A 27,026-nucleotide genomic window follows, 5' to 3' on the forward strand; every position below is an offset into this window, starting at 1 on the left:
GACTACAGGGGGTCTCAGACAGTTTTTAAATTCTGTACAGTGGGATCAACTGATAATGTTACCAACGTTGAATTCTAAATGCCTTCAGGGACTTAATTTCGGAGGTTACTAGGCTTTTCATTCCAACTAAGAAATACTGTTCAAGGTTCAGGCCTAAAGGATGTCAGATGAACTAATGAGGCTCGCAGCAGAGAAGAAAAATGTATGGGATGCATATAAAGTATCAGGTGACACAGAAGCCTATGGCAGATAAACTAGTCTGTAATCAAGTCACAAAGGAGGTTAGGCAGGCAAAGGCAGATTACGAGAAATCATTGACAAAAGATGCACAAGAAAAACAGCAAAAAATTCTTTACTTATGTAAACTCTAGAATGAAAGGGATGAATCAGATTGGACCACTTAACATAGATGGGTTGACTATTGATGATCATGCTCATGTGGCTGATAAATTGAATGAGTATTTTGCATCTACAATCACACATGAGGAGTTATTCAATGAGGGGGAGTGCCAGAAGTTTATCAAATGCTAACAGAGAGCTAAGTGATATTTTAATAACTGAGAGCAAAGTGGAGAAGAAATTGTTGATGTTAAACGTAAGGAAGGCACCTGGAGTGGATGGGATCTATCCAGTTATATTAAAGGAGGCAGCAAAGGAAGTACGCAAACCCTTAGCCATAATCATGGGAGCTACCTTGGACTCAGGGGAGGTCCTCATGGACTAGAGGTGTGCAAATGTATCACCAATTCACAAAAGGGATTCAAAAGGTGACACAAGTAACTACAGACCTGTTGGTTTAACTTGTGTTTCAGGGAAAATAATGGAATCACTGGTTAAAGAAGCCTTGCAGGATCATCTAGACAAGACTGAAGTAATAGTTAAGACACAGCATGGGTTTGTTAAAGGAAGGTGTTGTCTGACCAATTTGATTGGATACTCTGATGTGGTCACAAAGGAACTGAATGCAAAAAATAATTTTGATATCATATACTTGGATTTCAGGAAAGCTTTTGATACTGTTGCACATGGAAGACTGCTGTACAAATTGGAGAGGTATGGCATTAAGGGTAAGTTGCTACAATGGATAAAGGGATGGTTGAGTGGGAGAAGACAGAGAGTGGTAATCAATGGACACTGCTCTTCGTGGACAAATGTTATTAGTGGAGTTCCCCAGGGTTCGGTATTGGTCCCATTGTTGTTTTGTATATTCATCAATGATATTGATGAAGGTATATCAGGTTTAATGTCCAAGTTTGCAGATGATACAAAGGTTGGCAGGGTTGTTAATGACAGTAAAGACAGTATGTTACTCCAACTGGAACTAGATAAGTTTGGCAAATGGGCTGAGAAGTGGCAACTGAAGTTTAACATTGACAAATGCAAAATACTGCATATGAGTAGTAATAATCAAAGGGAAACCTACCAACTGTGTTGTACTACACTCAGGGAATTGGAAAGTGAAAAAGACCTTAGGGTAACTGTGCAGTCAAATATGAAGTTCTCTGAGCAGTGCAGACAGGCTACCAGGGCAGGTCATGGAGTCTTGTCAATGATATATAGGAATTTTGCTAGCAGGGATAGGGAGATGATTATCTCATTATAGAAGGCAATGGTTAGGCCACACCTAGAGTACTGTGTAAAGTTCTGGAGGCCTCATTTTAGGAAGGATGTACAGTTGCTAGAATGAGTACAAAGAAGGGTAACAAGATTGGTGAGGGGGGGAACAATCTGATGGGGAAACATTCAAATTGAGGAAAGACAGTTTTAGAATAGATGTGCAGAAATTTGCCTTTAGCCAGCGGATAGTTGATTGGTGGAACAGACTTCCATCTTTTGTTGTGGAAGTTGTTAGCCTAAATAAATTTAAGGCTAAGCTGGACAGGCATTTGGAACAAATGAGTGGGATTTTTTTTTTTTTTTAGCTGATAGTGCATAATCTTGCTTTCTTGCATCATATGCCTCTACTAATGCTAATGAAGCTTTCTGTAGGAAGCTTATTTAAATTTAAAAGAAAGTTTCTACAATTCCATTGAAGGATTCTTTCTATTAAGTGGTTTTGTTGTTTGTTTTTGACTGCTTTTTAGTTGTGACTTGTTTGTATCGATCTACTTTTGCTTTGTCTTTCTTTGGCAAGACGAGAATGGTCACATCCACCTCATCAGTCGCATGAAGTTCTAATATTCCTTCATCATTCTGTTGCTCAATATCCATTCTGGTTGAAACTGGTGGTTTCAGTACCATGGTTTCTGCCACTTTTGGTTTTGCTGTTGGAAGCATGTCGGCTGGAATGGTAATTGGGATATTACTGGCTTGTTCTGTTTTTTGTTGTTGCAAAGGACACTGTCTGGAAGCAGTAAGCATGGAATGTGCCCAAATGGCGATAGATATATTTGGAGGACCTATAACATCTGTTGAATACCTACTGACTGAAATTGTTGAGTAGCTGTGGCATATGTACGCTTTGGCTCTGTTTTGATTATTTGCCTTCTCGTCTCTGAATATGTGACTTTGTTCTCCACTTTATATCTCATAATTTGCACATTTTATAGAAAATGATTACCCTTACAGTTTTGGCAATGAGAAGTGGTAGCGGTGCATTCAGATTGATTGTGCTCCTTTGATCCACAATTAGGGAATATTGCCTCACCTTGACATATTTGGGAGTGTCCATATTTTTGGCACTTGTAGCACCTGATTGGGTTCAGGATGTAAGGACAGACATGACAAGAGATAGCCTGCTTTCATAGATGTTGGGAGGATGGGTGAGCTAAAAGTTCCACAAGGAGGATTATGCTCCTTGTGGAAACAGGAATACCGTCTTTCTGAGTCACGATTATCCTCGATTGGATAACTCTTTGTTCACGTAGCTCTTGATCTATTTCCTCCTCTGATACAGTTAATAAGCTTCATTCTGCAATTACTCCCTTCAAGGAGTTTAGGGTGGTTGGGGAGTAACTTGGTTGTCTGCCAAAAGTAGTCGGCTTTAATAATTTCACAGAATGTTGGGATTTCATGGTCTCTATCATTATATCCCCAGACTGGAGTCACCTTACCATTTTCAGCTGTTGTTGTTGGAGTGGGATTTATTGGCACAAGGGATGCTATGGCCAAATTGCACCTGTTACTTTGGACTTTTGGTCAATATATGAAAGGAGACGGGTCTAGAAGTGACTGTACATGTTGATCATTTTCAGATAAGTGAACAGTTCTGACAGAGTGGCATCATCTCCAAGTATATAGGTTAGTTGCAGAGGTTTTTGTGAGTTAAGTAGAGATCTTAAACATGCAATTCTATCTGAATGGTAATGTGCACACTGAATGATATCTTCCAGCCTGTTTAATCGGGAACTGGATCTCCATAGCTGTGGATTCTGTTTTATTTCAAGAAGCTTGTTACCTGTTTGGTTATGCCACATTTCAGACCATAGCTCAGTACATATCTGTCATATGACTGGCTTGTAGTCAGAAAAAGGAACTCAGATGGAATCAAAGCAAGCAGGATGTTTTGCTGCTTCATCTGCACGCTCGTTTCCTAGAAATCCAACATAGCTGGATATCCAGCAAAACATGACAGTTAGCTTATTTTTATTGAGGTGACATAACTGTGATCTGATTTGTGTGAGAAGTGGATGGAAATTTTGTGATTTATTCTGTAGGGCATGCATAGCACTTAAAAGTCTGTATATACTATAGAACAGGGGTGGCCAACTTAATTTGTGTGCAATCTACTTTTTTTAAATTCAAAATGTGCCGTCATCTACCATCTCAAGAATTTCATTGCAAATGGTTAAAAGAGTTAATCAACACATATTGAAAATTGTTTATAAATTTTAAAATTAAATACAATTCAGAATTCTTATTTTAAATTAACATAAATTTAAAGTTTTAATTTATGTGAAGTTTGTGTCTTCATGTCATTTGCCAAGCTTTCAAAACGGGGGAACATACTGTGGTAAGGTCAACCATAAAGAATCTTCCGTATGCAAGTCCATAAGAGTAGAGTGATTCTTCCTTGTTTGTTTGAAATACAAAAATGCTGATTCACATAGACATGTGGAACCAAAACAGGAATTTAAAAGTTCACTGCATTTTTTTTACATCTGGATACTTTACTCGCAAACATATTTCCAAATGTCGTCTTCTGATGATCTGGCTTTTAGGAAGATATCGTTTCGTAATGTAATAATTTCATTTTCCAGTAATATTTTCTCCATGTGAAAAATCTCAGCGATTTTTTTCTGCAATTTGTTTCGTATCCAAGTCGACATTAAATGGATAAAATTTGTATTGAACAATGTCTTCAATTGTTTTAAAATCATCCACAACTTTCTCAATTTCAGAAACATATTTCTCATTATTAAATTCAAAAACAGGATTTCACAAAGGTGAATATAGGCTTGGCACACCCAGGGTCCTGAGTTGGATATCATCATTCTTCTCTTTCTTGGTGATTTACTTCTACTTCTCTCTCTCTATCTTTCTCAGGATAACTCAGAAATTTTTTTTGACTAGTTTTTTTGCATAAACCCCAGGTTTCTGCCACCAGTGATCAAGCGATAAGGGGTTAGTGCATTATGTAGATTAATCCTATATACAAGAAGAAGAAAAGTATCTTTCCTTTCTTTTTAGGAAGCTTACTTCTTTATTTAGAAAAGCAGAAATGAAGTAACTTTGCAAATAAAGACTAGAAAATTCTCGGAAAACTGCTAATTCTAGAGAAAACACTTTAAAATCACTTTTAAACTCGCTTGGCACTCGGGACACCATTTTTAGTGAACCTGCAGCAGACCAATACATTTCTACACAAAGAAACTTACTCAAAGGCTGGTCTGATAAAGAGTGCAGAATAAAGACTGCTGGTATCTCCTCATGAGGGATTGTTTTCAATGTCTTGGGTTGAGAAGGTCATTTTCTTTGTCATTTGTATCTCATCTTGAGCTCAATGGCTCTATGGGTGGTTTGTTTGTTTGTTTGTTTGTTATTTGGTTTTTAGGAGCATTAGCAACTAAGGCCATATTGCTCCGGGATATGCGGTGGTCATTCCCTGACCTTTCCGCATCCTCCGTATTTGGTGGTGACGGATCTATAGGTGGAAACACAGTGTTATCCATCTTTGATCCTTTCAGCCCTTGGGAGAGTGAATTTCTTCTTCCAGATTACCGGCCCTACTACGGGAAGGCAGAAGCAGTGCTGATAGTGACCAGGCGATTAAAAGTTAGTATGTTAGTGTGTGTGGGTGTTATGGGGGTTTAAGGACGCATAAGCTGCCAGGGCTACAGTGCGCCTATTCATAGGAAAAGCTGAAAACAAAGTTCAGATATAACCCCTTCACTTTTATTATCAAGATCTTTTAGAATTAATGATATAATCCAGTTTTTTTTAGAAATGAGAAAAATCCATTGATGTTTGCATCCCCGCCAATAATATGCCGTAATGTCATCGGTTCTCATAGATTTCTCCAGGAAAACAGGATGGATGTTCTGTCATGTTGACAATGTTAAATGGTGATGGATGTTCTGTCATGTTGATAATGTTTCACTGTTAAAAGTGCTGAATAGTGTGAACACTGAGAAGGATTCTCTCCTGTGAGTAGATGGAGGTGAGTCATATATGTGTGTCCTATTCATGCCCGTGCAAGTACCACTTCTTCTCTTCACACTGTTTTGATGCTTGAGTGCCAAAGCTTTGGTTCCTGTTTTAATTGGTATAGTTTATTATTGGTTTGGGTGTGCCATAGCTCTTTCTGATGTATGAGACATGCTGTTTGTATGATGTGATCGTAGTCTGAGGGTGGGACTGGGGTGGAGGTTAAATTAAAAGTTGATGGATTTTTGTCAGTTTTGCCAGCAAGTTCATTCCCCTTTATCCAGCATCCAGTAAAAGTTCACCGATTGACGATGTTCTTCAATTTGCAATGGGAGACTTCTGATTTGATTTAACACTGGGTGAACCTTGTAGGAAGAGTTTTGCATTGCTGTGATTGAGCTGAGAGAGTCCTTGTATACTATGCATTTTAGAGATTGGTAGAGATTCGGGTTTTCTAATGCTAATTTTATTGCATGGAGTTCTGCCGAGAAGCTGCTATGCTTGGGTGGAAGGGCAGCCGAAATGATGGTAGAAGGTAATACCACTGCTGCTCCAATAGCTGAATGTGATTTCAAGCCATCAGTGTATATTGGCAAAAAATCAGCATATTTCTGAATACGGTTTGCATAGAGTTGTTTCACATTGAGTCTCGGCAGATGATTCTTTTCCCATTTATGTAGATAACTATTGCAGGTTAATTGAGGAGGGGACATACAAGGTGGTTGAGAGTAATTCATTACTTGTTGCCTGTTGAAAATAGGAACATTCCAACTCTGTGTTGATTCAATAAGGCGTAAGCCTGCTGGTTTTATTTTACTGGGTTTTTTTCTTTAGAGATTTTGTAGTGGTGGATTAAAGAGGTATGGCTCAATAGGATGCTGACAGCAACTTTGTATTCGGGCTGCATACTGAAGAAGTAGTGTTTTCCTGCAGAGGCAAAGAGTGGGCTCATGTGCTTCAATATATAAACTATGGGTTGGAGATGTCCTGAAAGCACCAAGGGCAATTCGCAATGCACTATGCTGTATGGGATTCAGCCAGCGTAGTGTACTCTTTCAGGCAGAATCATAGAGTGGAACACCATAATCCAAATGGGATCTGATCAATGCTCTATATAAGAGCAGCAAAGATGTACAGTCTACTCCCCAAGACAGGACAGATAAGGTTTTTAGTATGTTCAGTTTTTTGAGGCAGACTGTACACACAATTTAATGTGCTCAAAGAAATTTAACTTCCTGTCAAGGATTGAACCCAAGAATCTGATGGTGTTGGTCACTGTAATAGTAAAGTTTGACATTTGAAGTTCAGGATCTGTATGTAATTTACATTGATTGCAACAGTTTTCTGCAGTGACAGACAATGGCCATTGCACTGCACACCTTTGGACTTTATTCAGGGATATCTGCAATTGCCATTCAATGGATCTTATGTTCTGAGAATGGCATGAAATAGAGAGATCGTCAGCATAAAGGTAGGTCTGAACAGTATTTGGAAGTTCTTTTGTGATGGAATCGATTCTAAGGGCAAAAAGGGTTGCACTCAATACCAACCCTTGTGGTACTCCATCTTCCTGTAAAATTGTCGCAGAAAGTGAGTTGTGATATTGAACTTGAAACGAACGATTCTGGAGGAAGTTCCTAATGAATATAGGCAGGTTGCCTCGTAGACTAAGTGCATGAGGGTGTTCATGCTCTTGTATTTGCTTTTCTCCTTTGTAACCGTCTCTATTTTTGCCTTTAAGACCTTATTCTCAGTACGTGTTCAATCAACCTGTGCTCCAGTCAGTGGTGTAGCCAGGTTTTGAAGTGAGAGGGGAGAGCAAAGGGATAAAACAGATGCCAATTGTTTGTTTGAATGTCATTTTTTTATAGTTTTCATTCCACTATTCCAGTTAAGAAAATTATGGAAAAATAATTTATTGTGTATGACAGCCTATAAGCCATTAGGTTTTGGTGAATAAAAGCCTTTAAGTCAGTTATCTTACTTACTAGTTACTGTGTTCAGCTGCAGCACTGCTATTGCACAGTGTCATGTAAATTCTATACATTGTTGAAAGATTGCCGTAGATAGCACACAAATCATTTAAGAACTTCAGTACATTGTTTATGGTCAGTTCACTGTCACTTGAATACTTGCTGCCCAACATTTCTCTACAAAGATTTTTGAATGACAAAATCTCTTGCACGAGTTCATCTTTACAATCAATGTCTTGTGGGTATTCATGTGGCAAAAATTCAATTGTGCATAAATTATCACCTTCTTCAAAATATCTGGGGTCAAGATCTTTAAACTTTTCAAATCTATTCTTAGTACTGTGTATAACGGAATCTAGTGATACCAAAAATGTTTCACAAACAAATTTAATTCTGTACTTCTTTATATGTACTTCATATAGTACATTTCTGAGCAAGAGCAGTTGCTTCTTCCTCCAGCTCTTTTAGTTTATTATCCAAACCAGTTTCCCAAATGGGGGTCCACAAAACGGGACCCTCTGGAACTGGTCAAATTATTCGTTCTATGTATATAGCAAATTGATGACAAATAAAGTTATTATTATATATTTATGTAAAAATAAGAATAAATTTGAGTTGTTTTAAACATAAAACTGATTTTCTTTCTTTTCAGAAAACCCAGTGTTCGTACATATATATATACACACAGAGAAACATATGCACATATATATATATATGCATATGTATATTTTTGGGGACTCCTATAAATATAGGGGTCCGCAAACGTTTTTTTTTTTTTTTTGAAGGGGTCCGTAGATCTCAGTATCATGGGAATCACTGATCTAAACTAAAACCTGGGGACAACTTTCTAAATCTTCTAAGTCTTCCACATTCAGCATTCACTGAATGATGTCAGTCTCGACCTGGGGGGGGGGGGTACATGTCAATGTCTTCGTCTGGGCAGGAAAATCAGGATTTTTGACTGTTTTAAAGTCAGTAACAAAGAAAACTAGTCTAAAAATTAGAAATAACATTAATTTAAAGCCACATTTAGATTCACAATGTAAATTTATGTATGCGATTTTTAATGGTAAAATACTTAATTTCTGAACCCTCAAACAGTTGAGAAATAGTAGGTTAGTGCAGTAAGATTGTTACTGCTATTGCTGTAGCGATCGTACTGCAGCCAAACACATTCAGAAATTCAAAAATAAATGCAAACTTAAGAAAAATACTCTCACCTGGTTAATAATTCATACCTTCATCTATATCCACTGTTGAAAATGCAAAATTCATAATTATAATGCTGAAAAATCCAGAAGTCGAGATCGGTTGGCTTCCTCTGTATACCAATCAAGTGTAACATCTCTTGATACGTCTGCTCACTACTGCCACCACAGGCAAACTCCGAATAGAGAGATATAGGCAGAGTTCCCAACAGAGGCATTTGCAGTCCAGCTTCCCTATAAGGGATTTCATTGAGCTGGTTCATACTGTTTGCCAATTATTCTGTCTCCATTTGTTCTCCTCACCTTCTTGGCTACTATGCAATTAGTGAAGGTGTTCAAGAGGAGGGGTTGGCATGGATCTCAGTGATGCGACTCAGAAGGACCCGCAGCAGCATCATGGGAGGTCCCCTCACAATGTACAGGTACCCATATCGAGGGGCAGATAGATAAGATAATCCAAATGGTAATGCCAAGGTTGCATACAATTTCCTTTTCCAAGTATGAAATATGTAAAGACAAAATGACACAATGACAGAACAAAGTCCTTGTTTCCAAATTATAGAATACACTTAAGGTGGCAGAATCAAACTTATATATCCATAAACTCACAATCCACTTAAAAATCTAAGAACAATTTGAGTTTTTACAAATCAGCAATCCTGGATACTCACTCTGCGATGAAACTGTTCTTATATCAACCAAATCTGAATGGAATTCTTTACTATCTGTAGCTAGTTGCTGTTGTTCCTTTGAAGCTGGTTCTACTGAGGGAATCTTTTCAGGCGTAGTACTCTACACATATAAAACAAAATTTACATCGCTAATAAAAAAGCACATCTCAGAAATCTCTAAATCTGATAAAAACATATTTAACAAGCTAGTCAGTGCCCTTTTAATTATTCAGGTATATTTCTTATTAACTTTGATAATGTAAAACAAGATAAATACTGACAAGGAGAAAATTGAGTATACTGAGTTATACAAAGCCATTAGAAAGAGACTCAGAGAGGACATAAGTAAAGTAGAACAAGCATTAAGGGAAAACAAAGGACTTAAATAAGCGGCCATGAGCAGTAATACAGAAAGACATAATATTGAAAGACATAACTTCTGGCATTCCCCTCCTTGAATAACTCCTCATTTGTGAATGTAGATGTAGATAATTACCTATATGTGCACTGATGTAGGGAGTATGATAAAGTCAGAGTTCACAGATAAGGCATGACAAACTGTTGTTGTTTGATTTATTGGTGCACGGGCTACAACAATGCCAAAATGCACTTACTACAGCCTACAGGTACAGGTTTGGCATATTAAATAGGTAGATTCAGTTCAGATGGTTTTTGTTTATTATTTTCAGGAAAGTAAAAGGATCATTAATATCTTGTAAATCTCTGAGGATCTGCTATAGTGCAAGGAAGATATAGGCTATAGCTGCACAGGCAAAAAAAAAAAAAAAAAAAAAAAAAACCAAGCAGATAACAAAACACAAATTATATACTCCCCTCCTCACATAGGTAAGTATCCAGTAGACTTTTGAATTTATTCAAACTGTCATCCTCAACTACCTTGTATAATGACTCACTGTATAAAAGAAAACTTCCTACAATCTAATCAAACTCTGCAATTTGAATTTTTGTTCTGAATTTTTGTTCTAACAGTTCTGAATTGTTCAGAACAGTTAGAATTCCACTTTCACGCATTTTCTAATCCCTTCCACCTCAATCATGTCACCTCTGATGTTGCCAAGCTCTGTAACCCACATAATAGGAGTTTTTCTTCATATGGTTTTCTTACTGCTGCTTTCACTATTTGAGTTGCCTGTCTTTGGACCCTTTTAAGAAGCTCAATATCTTTTTTCAGATGAGGTCTCCATAGTTGAACGCAGTATTCGAAATGTGGTCTTACAATTGCCTTATGCAGTGACATTTTAAGTGAACCCTATCTCTACAGGAATGCTATCCTGTAGAAATAGGGTTCAACAAATCACTGACAGGACACATTGGCTTTCCTGGTTGCCTGTTTACACTGTTCAGAAAATTTCATATCAGCCCATATTGTAACACCCAGATCTTGCTCCTCCTCCTCCTGTTTTTAATTCAACCCTACCAAGTGTATAATTTATTTGTGGATTTCTTCTATTCCCCAAGTGTAAGACCTTGCATTTAGCAGCATTAAAATATAGCTGCCACTTCTCTGACCATCTTGAAGTCTGTTCAAATTATCCTGGAAAAGGAGCTGTTGTTGTGTTTGTAGTTTTGTGGCTCAAAAGCTGCTTCGACTATATTGTGCCTGTTTAAGTTTTGTTATTTTCAGTTATGTTGGAATGTCAGGTGCGATCGGTAAGGTTTATTAGCCTGAAGTATGTAAACAGTTCCTTTACGTCTGAGTTTTCTCCCATAATGAGTTCAAGGCTTAATAGTCCATTTGCATATGATTTGAAAGCTGATTGGTGGGCAATTTGGTAACATGGACATTCTAGGATGACGTGCTTCACTGTTAGTATGGTTATACACAGGGCCAGCCTGAGGTATATTGGTGTCCCAGGCAGGGAGGCATTCCTGCACCTCTTCCAGATAGAAAAAATTTAAGGTGTTTTATTGAGTTAATATTTTTATTTTTGCTAGAGAAAAGTTAAAAAGACAAATGTAAACACAAAAAAAAAGACAACAAGAATATTTGTTTTAATTGTCATATTAAAATATTAAGAATAAAAATTTTACAAAATAATCAATTTTTTATAAGGACATTTATCAAAATACTAGCAGCATGTTGCAGTTACGCTTGCCTTTAATTTATATAATAATAATGGTTTCTATAATTAAATTTTAGCCACTCATGTGAAAGAAATGGGATGCACATAGGATTGTAGCCAATCACCTATATTTATACCAAATTTAAAATCAGTATCCCATCTGGAAGTGGAAGGATTTAGATTTTGACACTTGACAATACTTAATAGTAGATGTTTACAGAATAAATATAGATTTTACATTACATTACAACAAGTTACATCAAAGCTATTTAAAAATACAAAACAAAAAATTTATGAAGAATTTTTTTGTTATTAACACCAAACGTCATATTTTTGAGAGAACAAATATAGACACGTATAATTATAATCCAGTTTAATGTAAAATATACTAACAGGCAGTAGCTTTCGAGACTGGTGTGTCTCTTTATCAACTGAAATTCAAATACAAATACAACGTGCAATGAGCTGAGTGAGGCATGTTAATCATGTGCCTCACTCATTTTGGGCCACCAACCACGATCTTGATCCCAAACGTGACTTTGAAATAGTAGACCACTCACGACACTTTCGCCACCGCCGAAAATTTTGGATTGTTTAACATATTAAACAATCCAAAGGCAATAAACCGACACAAAGGCATACGTCTACACCCCATCCTAGAGACAACCATTTTAATGCTAGATGATCAGTGGAGTAAAAACAGCGCACGTCCATGCAACAACAATGGCACATGATTAACGTGCCTCACTCAGCTCATTGCACGTTGTATTTGTATTTGAATTTCAGTGATAAAGAGACACGCCAGTCTCGAAAGCTACTGCCTGTTAGTATATTTTACATTAAACTGGGTTATAATTATACATGTCTATATTTGTTCTCTCAAACATGGACCCCAGTGCACCAGGCCCATCCGTTACTATTTGGCATATTTTTATCGAGTGCCAAATGAAATTCCTTTATTGCATTCCTTTTCTTGATTTTATATCAGAAAATTTATTAATGACATTGGTAAAATCCCAATTTTCAGATACATCATTTTCCATTGATAGTATTGCTAATGAATTTAACCTTTCCTGGGACATTGATGATCGCAAATATGTTTTCATTAGCTTTAATTTGCTAAAACTTTTTTCCCCACTTGCTACAGTTAGTGGAATTGTCAGCATAACTCTCAATGCTACCATAAATTTGGTATCTTGCAATTTATTGTTATTTATAAATTTCAAAATACTTAAGTCTTTATCAGGTACCTTATCAGGCAAAAGCCTTCTCAGAGTCTCAATTTCCTGACACAAATCTTCACCATTTACATCACACTCACTTTTATCACTTAATTTAATTTCAAGTGCATTACACCTTTTCAACAGATCATCACGGTTTAAATTTTTTTTAATGTTGTACAAAAATCCCCAAGTATCATTATATTCTTTTATTTTCATGGATTGTTCTGATAGTGACATGATTGCGTGATCTACAATCACATTAAAAACATGATTTGGAAAATATTTTTCAACAGGTGGACATGCATGCCACGTGGCTCATGCATTTTCGACTGTTTACTGCACTATAGAGAAAGAGCCTCCACATCTTTCCCCAAATCTTTCGTTTTTCCCTTCCACGAAGCATCAGTGCCTTCGACAACCCCTAATGTCATGTGCACCCGAAGAATCAGCACCATGAGTGACCGCCCGTAGCTTGAGCCGGCCCTGATTAGACACTGAGGGAACTGTGGAGGATCATCTTTCATTAGGAGATAAGAGTGTATTAAATGTGCATGTCCAACGCGAAGCCAGGCGAGGATAACCCCTCTTCGTGTCTTTGGCAAAAACTTGATTTCCAGGATTTCAGCTGCTATTTGATTTGGTATAGTTTGTTGTTTTCTTGAGATTTCCAGGTCTGTGTCCATATATTTTCAGAGGCTTTTTGAATGACATTTTTAAAGTCATTGTGTGGAAATTTATGCAGGTGAGAATTTTTCTGATGGATGTTTGGCAGCTCGATTAGCATGTTCATTGCCCAGTATTCCAGAATGTCCAGGAATCCAAGTCAATCTGACTTTTTAGTTTTTAGTCTTAATAAGCGATAAGCAGGAAAGAATTTTTCTTAGATACAGACGAGATGGTTGATTTTGTAGCTGTAAAGCATATATTGCACTTAACGAGTCTGTAAAAATTATACTTTTTACAAGGGAAGTTTTGGCGATGTGATCTAGTGTGAGACTTATTGCAAACAGTTCAGCACTATACTCTACTGGAAGTGACTGAGGAATTATGCAGTTTGGCAGGACCACAGCAGCACCACCGTGCTGCTGTGGTCCTGCCACAACCAACGTGTGTATTTGTTTTGGAGCCATCAGTGTACAGATGTGAGTAATCAGAGAATTGTATTACATAAGAGGAATGTAGCTGTTTCACATATTCATTTGGAATGTTATTTTGTTTCCATTTTGTGAGGTCCATGTCATAGTTGGCTGAAATGATTTCCCATGGGGGAAGATGTGTGGGGGTATCTTGGTAGATTTTATCCATATTTAAGTCCCATTGTGAAACTACTGCTTTTAGTCATATGTCGGCAGGTTTGCATATGCTAAGTTTGTTCTCATATAAAGTTTCCCATTTTGGAGTATACAGATATTGCCATGTTGGTTGTCTGGGAAGGATTTTAATTTTTGCAGCGTAGTTCAGAAGAAGAAGAAGAAGTTGTCTACGAAGGTTGAGTGGAGTTCATAAGTCTCTGTGTATAGACTGTACACAGGTGAAGTACAAAATTCTCCGGAAACAACACGTAATGCACTGTGATGGATAGGATCTAACCAATTTATAACACTTTTCCTTGCTGAGGAGTAGATGGGAGAACCATAATCTAATCTAGATCTTATCACTGCTCGATAAATGTGCAAAAGTGATTAACTATCAGTTCCCCATGTCATGGCAGATAAAGCTTGTAGAATGTTTAATTTGTTTATGCACACTGTACGTAGATAGTTTATATGGTCTAGGAAATTTAATTTGTGATCCATGATTAGTCTTAGTAGTCAGATATTATGTTTCAGTGGGATTTGTTGATTGCTTATTCTTAGTTCTGGGTCAGGATGCATATTTCTTTTTCTGCAGAAGTAAAGTGTTGTTTGTTTGTTGGCATTACGGCAAGGCCTAATGGAGATGTTAAATACATAGTTATATCTGTATAGATGTTATTCAAGTTTATACTGCATTGTACAGTTTTATCTGTTTGAGAAAACTAAAAATTTTGGTGACATGTGGTGTATCTGCTAGGAGGTCAGAAATGCTGAAACAGGTGTTCGTCATGAAAAATGAGGTAAACATTAGCTTGTCGCTCAGTACTGTATTTGGGGCAATCAATAAGTAGATGTTGGACAGTGAGCTAAGTGTTGCACTTTGTGCACTCTAGTGGATCAGTGATATTTATTTTTTTTTTTTTGGTAGTTGTTGGCACATCGGCTTCTGTGGCCATAATGCACCTCCCAAGGTTTTTGCAGTACTTTAATCCAAGCCCGAAGCGGGATTAGAACCCACGACCTTTGGGTTGCCAGGCAGGCACTCTACCCACCCGGCTAGCCCGGTTGGCGTGGATCAGTGGCTGCAAGCAGATAAATATGTGTCAGGTGTGTGGGTGTAGGGCCTATCCGTATTCAGGCTAATATGACTTCTTCTTCATGTCAGTTCTTCCGTATGCTAGATCTCCAAGGTTTTAGATCTTTTTTTATACCGAGTAGATTATTGTTGACTGGGTTCTGTCAGATGTGTTGTCATTGTTCAAGGCATTGTTTCCTTATAATGTACTTGTAGTCAGATGCAGGAGTAGTAAATGATAGGTCTGTAGGATCAGTAGCAGCTTTGGCAGCTAGGTCGGCCTGTTCATTTCCAGAAATTTCTGAGTGACCAGGGATCCAACAAAATAGAACTTGTTGCTTCTTCTGGTTTAACTTAGACAGAGTATTCCTGATCTGTATCAGTAAAGGGTTGTTATCATGATTTTTATTCTGCTGTACAGCTTGGATGTTTGCAGCTGAATATGGCTGCCATTATCAACCCACTGCAGGATGGAAGCCTCCTCAACAATTCATGCTGAGGGAAATGGACCATAATCTGCCACGCTGGTCCAGTGCGGGTTGGCAGATCGACCGTATTCAGCAGTCAGGGGCTTGAACCCCGGTCTACTCAAAGAGCGTGTGCTACTGCACTCCCGCTCCTGCCCACTCGGCTACGGAGGCCGACTTTTTTTTTTTACTTTCATGGCTGGATGGAATATTAGAGTCAACCAAAATGGTGACTCCTACATGGGTGGTTGTTGTAGTTTTACGATCTTGGCTATATATATTGTAGTGGTTGGTTGAAATATTTATGTGTAAAGTTAGGTTTTTTCTTATAAACAAACACTTGCAGGATTATAGACAGAAATCAGATCTTTGATATCATTAAGGTTACTGTGAATCACACGACAATTCCACTAAAGAAGTGTATGCATTATTTGGGCTTAGTTATTGATTCAGATGATTTACGATGGGCTGCCTATTTCAACCGATCTATTTTGACTTTTTTCTTTTCTAGGGAAAGTTGGTCGACCACCACTGTCCATATCATCAGTTGCGTAAAGTTCCGGAACTGTTTCATCTTCTTGCTCCTTTTCATCAATTTCATAGTGTCAGTATATTTTTGTGTTTTTTCAACAGGTTTGGTGGGATTTGCACTTGTTGGTGTTGGATCTTCGGCATCTGGTGAGATTATAATGGGTGTATTAATTGCCTGGTCAACTTTTGGTTTTGTTTGTAAAAGGAATTTACATGAGCAGTCAGCTATTGAGATGTTAGGAGGAACTGAGATGTCAGTCTGTGTTGCAGTTACTTTTGTTTTCTGCACTGCAGTTGTATACGATCTCACTGCTGAAAGTAATGGTATCTGCTTTTTAGCTTCTTGGTATGTAACTAAGAAACTAAATTGCAGTTTTATATTTCTGGACTTGCTTCTCTCTTTTCTATATATTACAGTCTCTGGAATAAATAAGCAGGGTGGTCTCCTTTACAGTTTGGGCAGTGAGGAGACTATGTATTGCATTCTTTACTGTTATGTTCTTTTGAGCCATAGGTGGCACGAATAGCATGTCCTCTGCATACTGTTTGGAAATGGCTACACTTTTGACACTTGAAGCATCTTATTGGATTGGGGATGTATGGCTTTACCTGGCAATTCAGGTATCCTGCTTTGACTGATGTTGGTATAGTAATATTGAAAGTAAGTATGATAGTGCAGGTTGATATCAGGCTTCCATCCTTTTTAATAAGGATTCTTTTGGCATGAATGACATTCTGGTTTTGAAAGACTTGTACGATTTCTTCTTCAGAGCTGTTTAGGAGGTCCCATTCTACAATAACCCCTTTTGATGTATTTAAAGTGCCATGTGGAGTTACTTTAATGGGAATTCTGCCAAAAGCTGTGGTTTTAAGAAGCTCTGAATGTCGATTTGCTGTTTCTATCAGCAGGTCTCCTGATGTCAAGAGGCAAACCATTTCTGGCTGACCAGCTATATGCTCACGGCACCTCTGTATTACAAAGGGAGAAAGTTTACTAACAGGCTGGTCTGTTAGGGAATGGAAAATTAGAAAGAGTGGAGAGATGGTTTGGGTCACATCTTTCTTTTGTCTTTTGGTAGTAGATGGATTAGGATCATCTTGCTGCCGATTAGGATCAGTTAGATCCATAGTTCCAGGTGAAGCCTGGTTTGTCGAGTCCATTGTTGCTCCTTTTAGCCCTGAAAGGATTAATTTTTTCTTTCAGGTTTCCAGCCCCGCCACAGGGAGGCAGGAGCAGTGCCAGATAGTGACCAAGCAGCTGGAGAGTTAGTTTGTTAGTGAAGAAAATTAATAAATGTACTAAGGAAAGAAAGGTGATTTTCCTTCCTGGGTACTTACTTAAATCTGTTAAGAAACACTTACAATGAACTGAGGATGAGAAATGTGCTAGAAATAAAACAGAACAAAATCACTTGGAAAAATTACTCTTTTTGTCACTGCTCGGTCCCTATCGCTTGGCACTCGGCACCCATGAAGGAGCACTACTTAGTGGAGAAATGAAAATTAACGATTATGCCAATCTTTAGGTCATCTACAAATTTTGACATCACACCTTCTTTCCCATCTGTCGATGTCATTTATGAAAATGAGAAACAACAGCTGTCCAAGAACCGATCCTCGAGAGATCCCACTCCTGATTTTACAACAATTTCAAGAATATCCATTAATCACAACTCCCTGCCTTCTAACCTGAAGCCACTCAGCAATCTAATCAATGGGTGCTGCTCTTCGTGGACTAATGTTATTAGTGGAGTCCCACAGGGTTCGGTGTTGGGTCCACTGTTGTTTTGTGTATTTATCAATGATATTGATGAAGGTATATCAGGCTTAATGTCGAAGTTTGCAGATGACACAAAGGTTGGCAGGGTTGTTAATGACAGTAATGGCAGTGTGCTACTGCAACAGGATCTAGATAATTTGGGCAGATGGGCTAAGAAGTGGCAACTGAAGTTCAACCTTGACAAATGCAAAGTACTGCATATGGGTAGAAATAACCCCAGAGAAACGTACCAACTGTGTGGTACTACACTTAAGGTGGTAGAAAATGAAAAAGACCCGGGAGTAATTGTGCAGTCAGATATGAAGTTTTCTGAGCAGTGCAGACAGGCTGCTAGGGCGGGTCATGGGGTTTTGTCAATGATATATAGGAATTTTGCTAGCAGGGAAAAGGAGGTGATTGTCCCTCTGTATAAGGCAATGGTCAGGCCACGCCTTGAGTACTGCGTACAGGTCTGGAGGCCTCATTTTAGGAAGGATGTAGATTTGCTTGAGCGTGTACAGAGAAGAGCAACACGATTGGTGAGGGGAATGAAGGGATTCTCTTACCAAGAGAGGCTTGGTAAGAGAATTCTCTTACCAAGAGAGTTCTGCAAATTGCAGTGGCTGGAGACTAGGCACCTGCGCGGTGATCTGATTGAGGTCTATAAGGCCTTGAATGGGTTGAGCACGCTGAATTCTGATGGGATCCTTCCACTTGTTCAGATTACCAACCTACGGGGACATAAGTTCAAATTAAGAAAGGACAGATGTAGAATAGATGTGCGGAAATTTGCCTTTAGCCAGCGGGTGGTTAATTGCTGGAACAAACTTCCATCTGTCGTTGTAGAAGTTGATAGGTTAAATAAATTTAAGGAGGAACTGGACAGGCATTTGGAGGGAATGGTGTGATTTTTTTTTTTTTTTTTTTTGGCTGATGCTGCATAAGCTCCTACACTTGCTTTCTTGCATCATGTGCCACTACTACTACTACTACTACTACTACTACTACTACCTTAGAATCTTACCAGTAATCTCTACCTGTTCAAGCTTATACAGCAATCTTCAATGAGGGACCGAGTCAAATCCTTTGCTAAAATCCCAATAAACTGTCAAAATTATTCCATAAATACAGCTCATGAGAAATTGTGACAAATCAGCTTACTAAGTTAGTTAAGCATGATTTTCCATTAACAAATCCATGTGTCCTTCAGAATGCCATATTCATCTAAATGTTCCTGGATTGCACTCTTATTCATTGCCTAAGATTTTTCCTACCACTGATGTCAGACTAACAGGTCTGTAGTTACCAACTTTACTCTTAGAACTACTTTTATGTATTGATGATACATTGGTACTTCTCCAATCCAAAAGGATCTCCCCTGAGTTCACAGATGCTCTCATAATTAACTTCAATGGTTCAATGGAAGTCTTCCTTAAAACTATCAAGTATATGCCATCAACTCCATGAGTTGATGGCATATACTTGATAGTTTTAGCATAATTAATTGCCTTTATGTTCAAAGTTTTTCCAATAAACAGTCAATTGTAATTACGAAATCACTAATTTCATATGGCTCAGCCTCACTCGAACAACCTCTTCTCAGCATGGTCTTTCGTCAGTAAAGACCAATGCAAACTACCTATTCAGTTCATCTGCAACATCACCAGATATCTAAGACTCTCCCACACCCAGTGCACAAGGGTCCAATCTGATTAGCTTTCTTTTTGTTGTATCCACGTATGTGAAAAATTCTTTGTCCCCATTCAGTGCTCTCTTAGCCAATTCTTTCTCATATGCACCCTTGGCCTCCCTAACCTTGTTTGTGGTACTATTACAGATCAACTTGTACCTGTTAGTACTTTTCATCACTCTGTAAGTATCCCATGATAGCTTTTTCTGCTGTATTTGACTGGCCAGCTCTGCAGTCATCCACTTTGGCATCCTCCTCCTGAAATATTTTCTATTAAGAAAATATTTTAGGAGGATGCTAAAAAAAAAAAAAAAATTGCTTTAAAAGTATTCCATAATTCAAATGTATTCTCCTCTCCCTTGGCAATCCACCCAATTTATAGATGACATATAATGCCTTAAACAAGCCCCATCATCTAAAGTTAAAACCTATGTCTTTACCTTTAACTACTGCAGCATCTTTCTTCATCTTCCAGGTGATAAAATCCTAGCACCACCCTTTGTTCAATTGCACGATCACTTCCTGACAATGGTTCATGTACTATAGGCCCTGTGATGTCACCTGAATTGTTAGTAATGAATGATGAGGTCAAGAATATTCTCACCCCAAGTAATTTTTCTAACATGCCGGTACATGCCACTTATTCCAATCAAGATGGGGCAAATTAAAGTCACCCATAATAAGACATTCACACTTACTTGCCCATTCCATCTGCATGTAAAGACTCTCATCATATTCTTCGCAATCTTGTGGTCTGGAGATTACTCCTACTCTCATTGTTTCTTTGCTTCCAATTAACTCACACCACACAGATTCTATGCTAGGAGACGTGACCTCAGACTCAGCCAAGGTTCTTTTCACGCTCAGGCTGCTTTTGATAAGAAGACTCCTCCACCCCTTCTATCTTCCCTAAATACAAACTTATACCCTCAGAACATCCTATCAACATCGGCTAAAGTTGCAGTAAGAATTCACGAGGTGAGTGCATGTAAGCATTACTATGACCCATATCATCAGATAAAAGGGGATCTAAATTACCCTTCTCCCCCCCCCCCAATAACTGGCAGGTTCCCTGAACCCTTAGGGCATTCTCAATGATACTGGAAAAATCCTAGCACCACCCTTTGTTCAAATGAATACCATCCCTACAAAATAGATTCCTACTACCTACAAATGCAGGCCACACTGATAAAATTTTCTCCCGTCAGAGCCTTGCATATTCCTTTAAGTCTCGAGTAAAAGCACGAGGCTTTCAGCATATAGTCCCTTCTATCATGTCAGGGCAGAATTGCAGATACACATTGTGTCTTATACAAGTAAGTTGATTAGAGGAACACAGGTGGGATGAAAAAGCTATTTGTTGTTCTCTCAAGTATAATGGGCATTCAGTGATAAGGTGTTTTACTGTGAGTTGAGTTTGACAGTATCTGCACAGTGGAGGATCCTGCTTTGACCTAGCAAGTACAATTTCTTTCCTATTCCCTCTTAGGCTTGATAGCCAATGCTTGTGATCATTTTTAATCTGGAAGAGTATATTGTTTTCATTCTCCTGCCACATAGATAACCACTTCATTTTTTTCTACAGGTATACGCTATGATGTGTTTGTAATTGGTGTAAGCTATCTGTATCTCTGATATTATGAGACACATTCTTGGCAGAAAAACCTGCTTGCTCGTTTCTGTGATTCCATAATGTTCAGGTATCCAACAGATTATTTTTTGCTTGTTTTGTAAGATGCTGCACTAAATTTATTTGAATTCGTTGTAGAAAAGAATGACTGGAAAGACTGTTGTTGTTGTTTGTTAGTTGTTGGTGCATAGGTTCTGTGACCATAATGCATCTCTCATAGTTTGGCTTTTTCTAGTATGGTCTCTTGAAATTATAGTTTGAACTAATGCTTGACTTTATGAGATGGAGTTAAACTATATTCATCGATTTTTTTTAAAATCTAATTAATAAAACCTATTCATTTTAGGTAGTGAAAGGCTTCTTGTATATTATTTTCTTCACTTAAAATATTTTTCAAGCAAGAGCATCTTGAATTTTAGTATGGACTTAAAAGCTATTTTTATTTGGTTTATAAAGGCTGGACACTCTAGTAGTAAATGTTTAACTGTTTGTTGTACACGGCACTGATTACACTGAGGCAGTTCTTCAGCTTTAAGGATAGGATGTATGTATGTCCTATCCTTAACCTGCAATGATTACTTCTTTTTCACGGGATTTCCATTGCTTTAATCTTTTTTTTATTTGAAAAAGTTTATTATAAGTTTGCAGGGTCCATATTTTTTACCACTGTTTCTTGCTGTTTGCTTTGATGCAATGTCTGTAGTCTGTAAATGGTACTTTGGTCGTTGAAGACATGCTCTGCATTGCCATTTTTGCTGCATGGTCAGATTGTTCGTTTCCTTTGTGTTCGTTTTCTTTGTGCCACACTGTATTACACTGAGGAAGTCTGTGAAGATCAGACTATGGGGTAACTTTTGGTGCCATATTCAGTCTATTGCTAACTGAACTACTTGAAATTCAGCAGTAAAGAAACTATATATTGTTGGGAGAACTTGGATTATAGTAGTATCACAGAAAACTGCTGCAGCACCTACTTTTCTATTGGATTTCGATCCATCTGTATATATTTGCAGATATTTCACTAGACATGTAGAATGTTAGCATTAGCATTACTAGAGGCATATGATGCAAGAAAGCAAGCTTATACAGAATCAGAAAGGGAAAAAAAAACTTCCCATTTCACCTATCCATTTACTCCAAAAGTTTGTCCACTTCTTCCTTGAATTTATTTAGCTATCAACTTTCTGAAAGACAGATGGAAGTCTGTTCTAGCAATCAACTACCCGCTGGCTAATGGCAAATTTCTGCACATCTATTCGACAACTGTCTTTCCTCAATTTCAGTTTATGCCCCTCAGGTTTGTAGTCTGAGCAAGAGGAAAAATCCCATCAGCATTGAGCCTGTTCAATCCATTCAAGGCCTTATACACCTTAATCAGATCTCACCTCACAGGTGCCTAGTCTCCAGACACTGCAATTTTCAGAACTTAAGCCTTTCTTCATAAGAGCAATCGTTTGTTCCCCTCACCAGTCTTGTTGTCCATCTCTGTACTCGTTCTAGCAACTCTACATCCTTTCTAAAATTAGGCTTCCAGACTTGTACGCAGTACTCAAGGTGTAGCCTGACCATTGCCTTATACAAAGGGATAATCACCTCCTTATCCCTGTTAGCAAAATTCCTGTATATCATTGACAAGACCACATGACCTACTCTGGCAGCCTGTCTGCACTACTCAGAAAACTTCATATCTGACTGCACAATTACCACAAGGTATCTTTCATTCTCCACTAATCTGAGTGTAACATGACCCAGTTGGTACATTTGGTACTGCATATGGGTTAATGCTACCCATATGTAGTGCTTTGCATTTGTCAATGTTAAACTTCAGTTGCCACTTCTCAGCCCATCTGCCCAACTTTTCCAGATCCTGTTGAAGCAGCATACTGTCATAACTGTTATTAACAACCCTGACAACCCTTGTATCATCTGCAAATTTTGACATTAAGCTTGATATATCTTCATCAATATCATTGATAAATATACAAAACAACAATGGGCCCAACACCAAACCCTGGGGGACACCACTAATAGCATTAATCTCCAAAGAGCAGTGTTCATCGATTACCACGCTCTGTCTTCTCCCACTCAACCATCCTTTTATCTATTGTAGCAACTTGCCCTTAATGCCATACGGCTCCAATTTGTAGAGTAGTCTTCCATGTGTAACAGTATCAAAAGATTTCCTAAGATCCAAGTATATGACATCAATATTTTTTGCATCCAGTTGCTTTGTGACCTCATTGTAGTATCCAATCAAATTGGTCTGACAAGGCTTCCCCTTAACAAACCCATGCTATGTCTGAATTATTACTGTAGTCTTGTCTAGATGATCCTGCAATGCATCTTTAACCAGTGACTCCATTATTTTCCCTGGAACAGAAGTCAAACTACCAGGTCTCTAATTATTTGTGTCATCCTTTATGAATTGGAGATACATTTGCACATCTCCAGTCCGTGGGGACCTCCCCTGAATCTAAGGATGTTCTCATAATTGTGGCTAAGGGTTTGCTTACTTCCTTTGCTGCTTCCTTCAATATAACTGCATAGATTCCATCCACCCCAGGTGCCTTTTTTATGTTTAACTTCAACAATTTCTCCTCGACTTTGCTCTCAGTTATTACAAAATCATTTAACTCCCTGTTAGAGTTTGATAAACACCTGGCCTTCTCCTCCTTGAATAACTCCTTATGTGTGAATGTAGATGGAAAATACTCATTTAGTTTGGCAGCTTTCTGAGAATGATCATCTATGTCAGTGTTTCCCAAATGGTGTTTCACGGAACCCTGGGGTTCTGCAAAAAAATAAAAAATTTTATACATTAAAAGTTTAAAATATTGTAGGTATTTATATCTGGTGGAAGAGACAATATTTGAGTCAGGTCGCTTTTACTGCACAGCTTTGTGTACTAAACTGCCTTTGTAATTGTAATCCAGAACCTGCACATTACATCAACTGTATACTACCGCACCTACCTACCTATATACTAGGACACGACAGCCAAATGGCTGTGATTAGTTACACTCCATTTTTGGATCCATATTTCACATGATGGGAGGTTTTTTGTATTTTTTTTATACTAATAATAATAAACAAAGGATTTAAAGGTATTTGACCTTGAACCAAGGAAATTTTTCTATGTGCTATGCTAAAAATATTTAAAGGGCTCCGTTATGTTGTACAAAATATAAAAGGGTTCCGTGACTAAATTTAATTGGGAAATGCTGATCTATGTGTATCATGGAAAATAATTAAGTGTCATACATAAAACAAACAACAATATATAACAGTGAATGAAATTAAGTTTATCAACAGTATCTAGATTAGTACAGTACCATCTTAAAAATCATAAATAACACCATTTAAATATACATTAATAAATTAATATGACATGAAAATAACTTCATAACTAAATTTGCAAATTATATCCCATCCTGAACCCATATTTCTTTTATTGTAGAATTAAAGGCTGTACTTTACACATAATTCTATTCATACATATAAAAGCTACCAAATGCTACACATATATACAAAATATATAAAAAATACTTACGTGTGACTTTTGTTCTATACCATAATTAGCTGCAGCCCCTAAATCAATTTTTTTCCCATTCTTCGGGGTTCGAGATGATTTTTCTGGTCTGCTATTATATTTTGATTCACTTAAATCATGGTCATCATCTCTATATTCACACTTATCACCATTTTCTGATCTCCTTTCTTCATCATTGCTAAAATTTGAACACAATATTTATTTTGAATTCATGTTAAATATGAATAATATCAGAAATAACTGTTACACCTTATTTAACATATATAATTATACACTCTTCAGTGGGGAGAGTCAGTTTAATATCAAGGATGTGTTAAAGAATAAATAACAGCACATCACATGTGAAAAGGCAAGTTTCATAGAGAGGGCTAAGCAGGTAAAGGGAGCATGTATATCACCTGTTTCCTTATACAACAAGGCTACAATATCAATTCCAAATGGGAGGACTAGAAACACAGTCAAAAGGTAACAATGTGCAGTGATTCCATTTCTACCAGGCTGATGGAGATTCGTCACCAACCAAATGTATTTGGTGCAATGCCCTTGCTAACACTAGGTCACAGTGTCTACTAATCCAGAAAACTGGTATGGCACTGTGAATGGAAAGTTTTGGACTATCACTACATGGCTCAATCTCACACCAAGTGATTATTTCCAGCTCTTTGAATCCCTGAAGGAGCAACTGGTTCGCAAGAAATTTTTGACCAACAGCAATGTGGAGCATGTTGCTGTTTCAATTTTTTTGGTTTACCCCAAAACTGAAACTGCTGATGGTTTGAAAAATTGAAAAGGATGATGAATGTAAGAATAAAGTCTTTACCATAAGCATGCTTCTTACCTTATTATTTGAAACATTCTAGTATTATATAGCATGATTTACTTACTCAAAGTAACATAAAGCCTTCGGGGCAACTGGATGGCCTTATAAAATGAGATCTTCCTGATGCAGCTTGATGGGCCACATATAATTTGTATGTTAACACATAAATCATATGTTAAATTATCAACATATAATTTAAAAAATAATAAATAATAACATTAAATAAATAAAAATTAAGGTAAAAAAAATATTTTCATGAATGTATCATAATTTTTAAAGGTCGTTAAAAAATTATAGTTCATAATAACACAAGTTATATCGGGAAAAAAGTGGGAACATAATGCTTCTCTAGACATTATGTTACTCAATTTTTGTTATTGTAAAATTCCAGAAATTTTGCCTGTCAGAGTAGCTGAGGGTGCATATGATGACCACTAAGAACACAGTCAAAAGTGGTAACACGGTACAATTTCCTTCAAAAAAATAAAAATTCTGAGAGTTTGCATCATTACCTGATAATATAGCATAGTGACAAAGGTTCTTGTAGATTAGAGAGGAAACTGAATGCAGAGCATTGAGCATTTGTTGAACAAGGTGCATTCGGTAAGTATACTGTGAGTGCTGTCAAACAGTGTATACACTGCAGAGGTTCATTTTCTGTAAGCAGAAACAGATTAGTGAGATTGTTTTTAACTAACAAGTTTTGGCTATAATACCATGACTTGAACTGACAGGTTTGAACTAACAAAGCTTGTTATCCGTTTACATTTTTCAAGGTGTTCACTATATAAAACCATTCTATGTATGTTGCATCTGTAATCAGTATACAGGACTAGAACATTCAACGAAGTTGTGCTAGAGGGATGTTTTAATGCATAACCTGTACATTCTTTTCCCAAAATCCCACTGTGTCCTGGGCTCCAACAAAGATAACTATTTGCTCACAGAGATGTATCAGCTCAAAGAAAGCACCCTGTGAGTTACTAGACATTATGCTTTTAGAAACTGAGTACAGTCAGTCCTCGTATAACACGTGTTTACACTACACGAATTCGATCATACACGATTTATAAATAGGGGAACGATATCTTATATAACACGAACCGAATTCGCTTATGCACGATTCGCCTTTGTGTTTACAAGAAATGGCAGTCAAACGCGGAATCACCCCAACTGAACGCAACACGATAGGAATGAAGAGAAGATTCTGAAAATGTATTTATGTTTTTTATATCAGTGAAGGGGAAACACATTTCACCATAATAACGTAAAAACCAACACAATTCCAGCTATCGGTATAATCGCAAATGCAATTAGATCGAGTTTACTACCAGTTTATAACAGATTCCACTAGCAGAAACGCAACTGGAAATTGTTTTTATTGTTTTATGGTAGTAACTCCCAGAAATGTGCTTTAGTAAAATGTGAGGTGTTAATCTCTGCCTTTACGGTGTTGTTTATTCA

The 27,026-nt window shown here is 37.5% G+C and overlaps 1 protein-coding gene across 4 annotated transcripts in view; it reads right to left on the minus strand.

Annotated features, from left to right (window-relative positions):
• Positions 1-27,026, minus strand: part of LOC150085792 (clathrin interactor 1-like) — a 379,846-nt gene that overhangs the window by 115,756 nt on the left and 237,064 nt on the right. For all 4 annotated transcript variants that reach the window (XM_090374252.1, XM_090374251.1, XM_090374253.1 and 1 more), the window contains exons 6-7: positions 24,743-24,920; positions 9,439-9,559 (exon numbers count right to left, since the gene is read on the minus strand). In XM_090374252.1, coding sequence (XP_090230378.1) covers positions 9,439-9,559; positions 24,743-24,920 — 299 coding nt within the window. The remainder of the gene's footprint in view (positions 1-9,438; positions 9,560-24,742; positions 24,921-27,026) is intronic.

Source organism: Mastigoproctus giganteus, chromosome 5 (assembly GCF_048544385.1).
Source record: "Mastigoproctus giganteus isolate SK-2022 chromosome 5, ASM4854438v1, whole genome shotgun sequence".
Classification (NCBI taxonomy): domain Eukaryota; kingdom Metazoa; phylum Arthropoda; class Arachnida; order Uropygi; family Thelyphonidae; genus Mastigoproctus; species Mastigoproctus giganteus.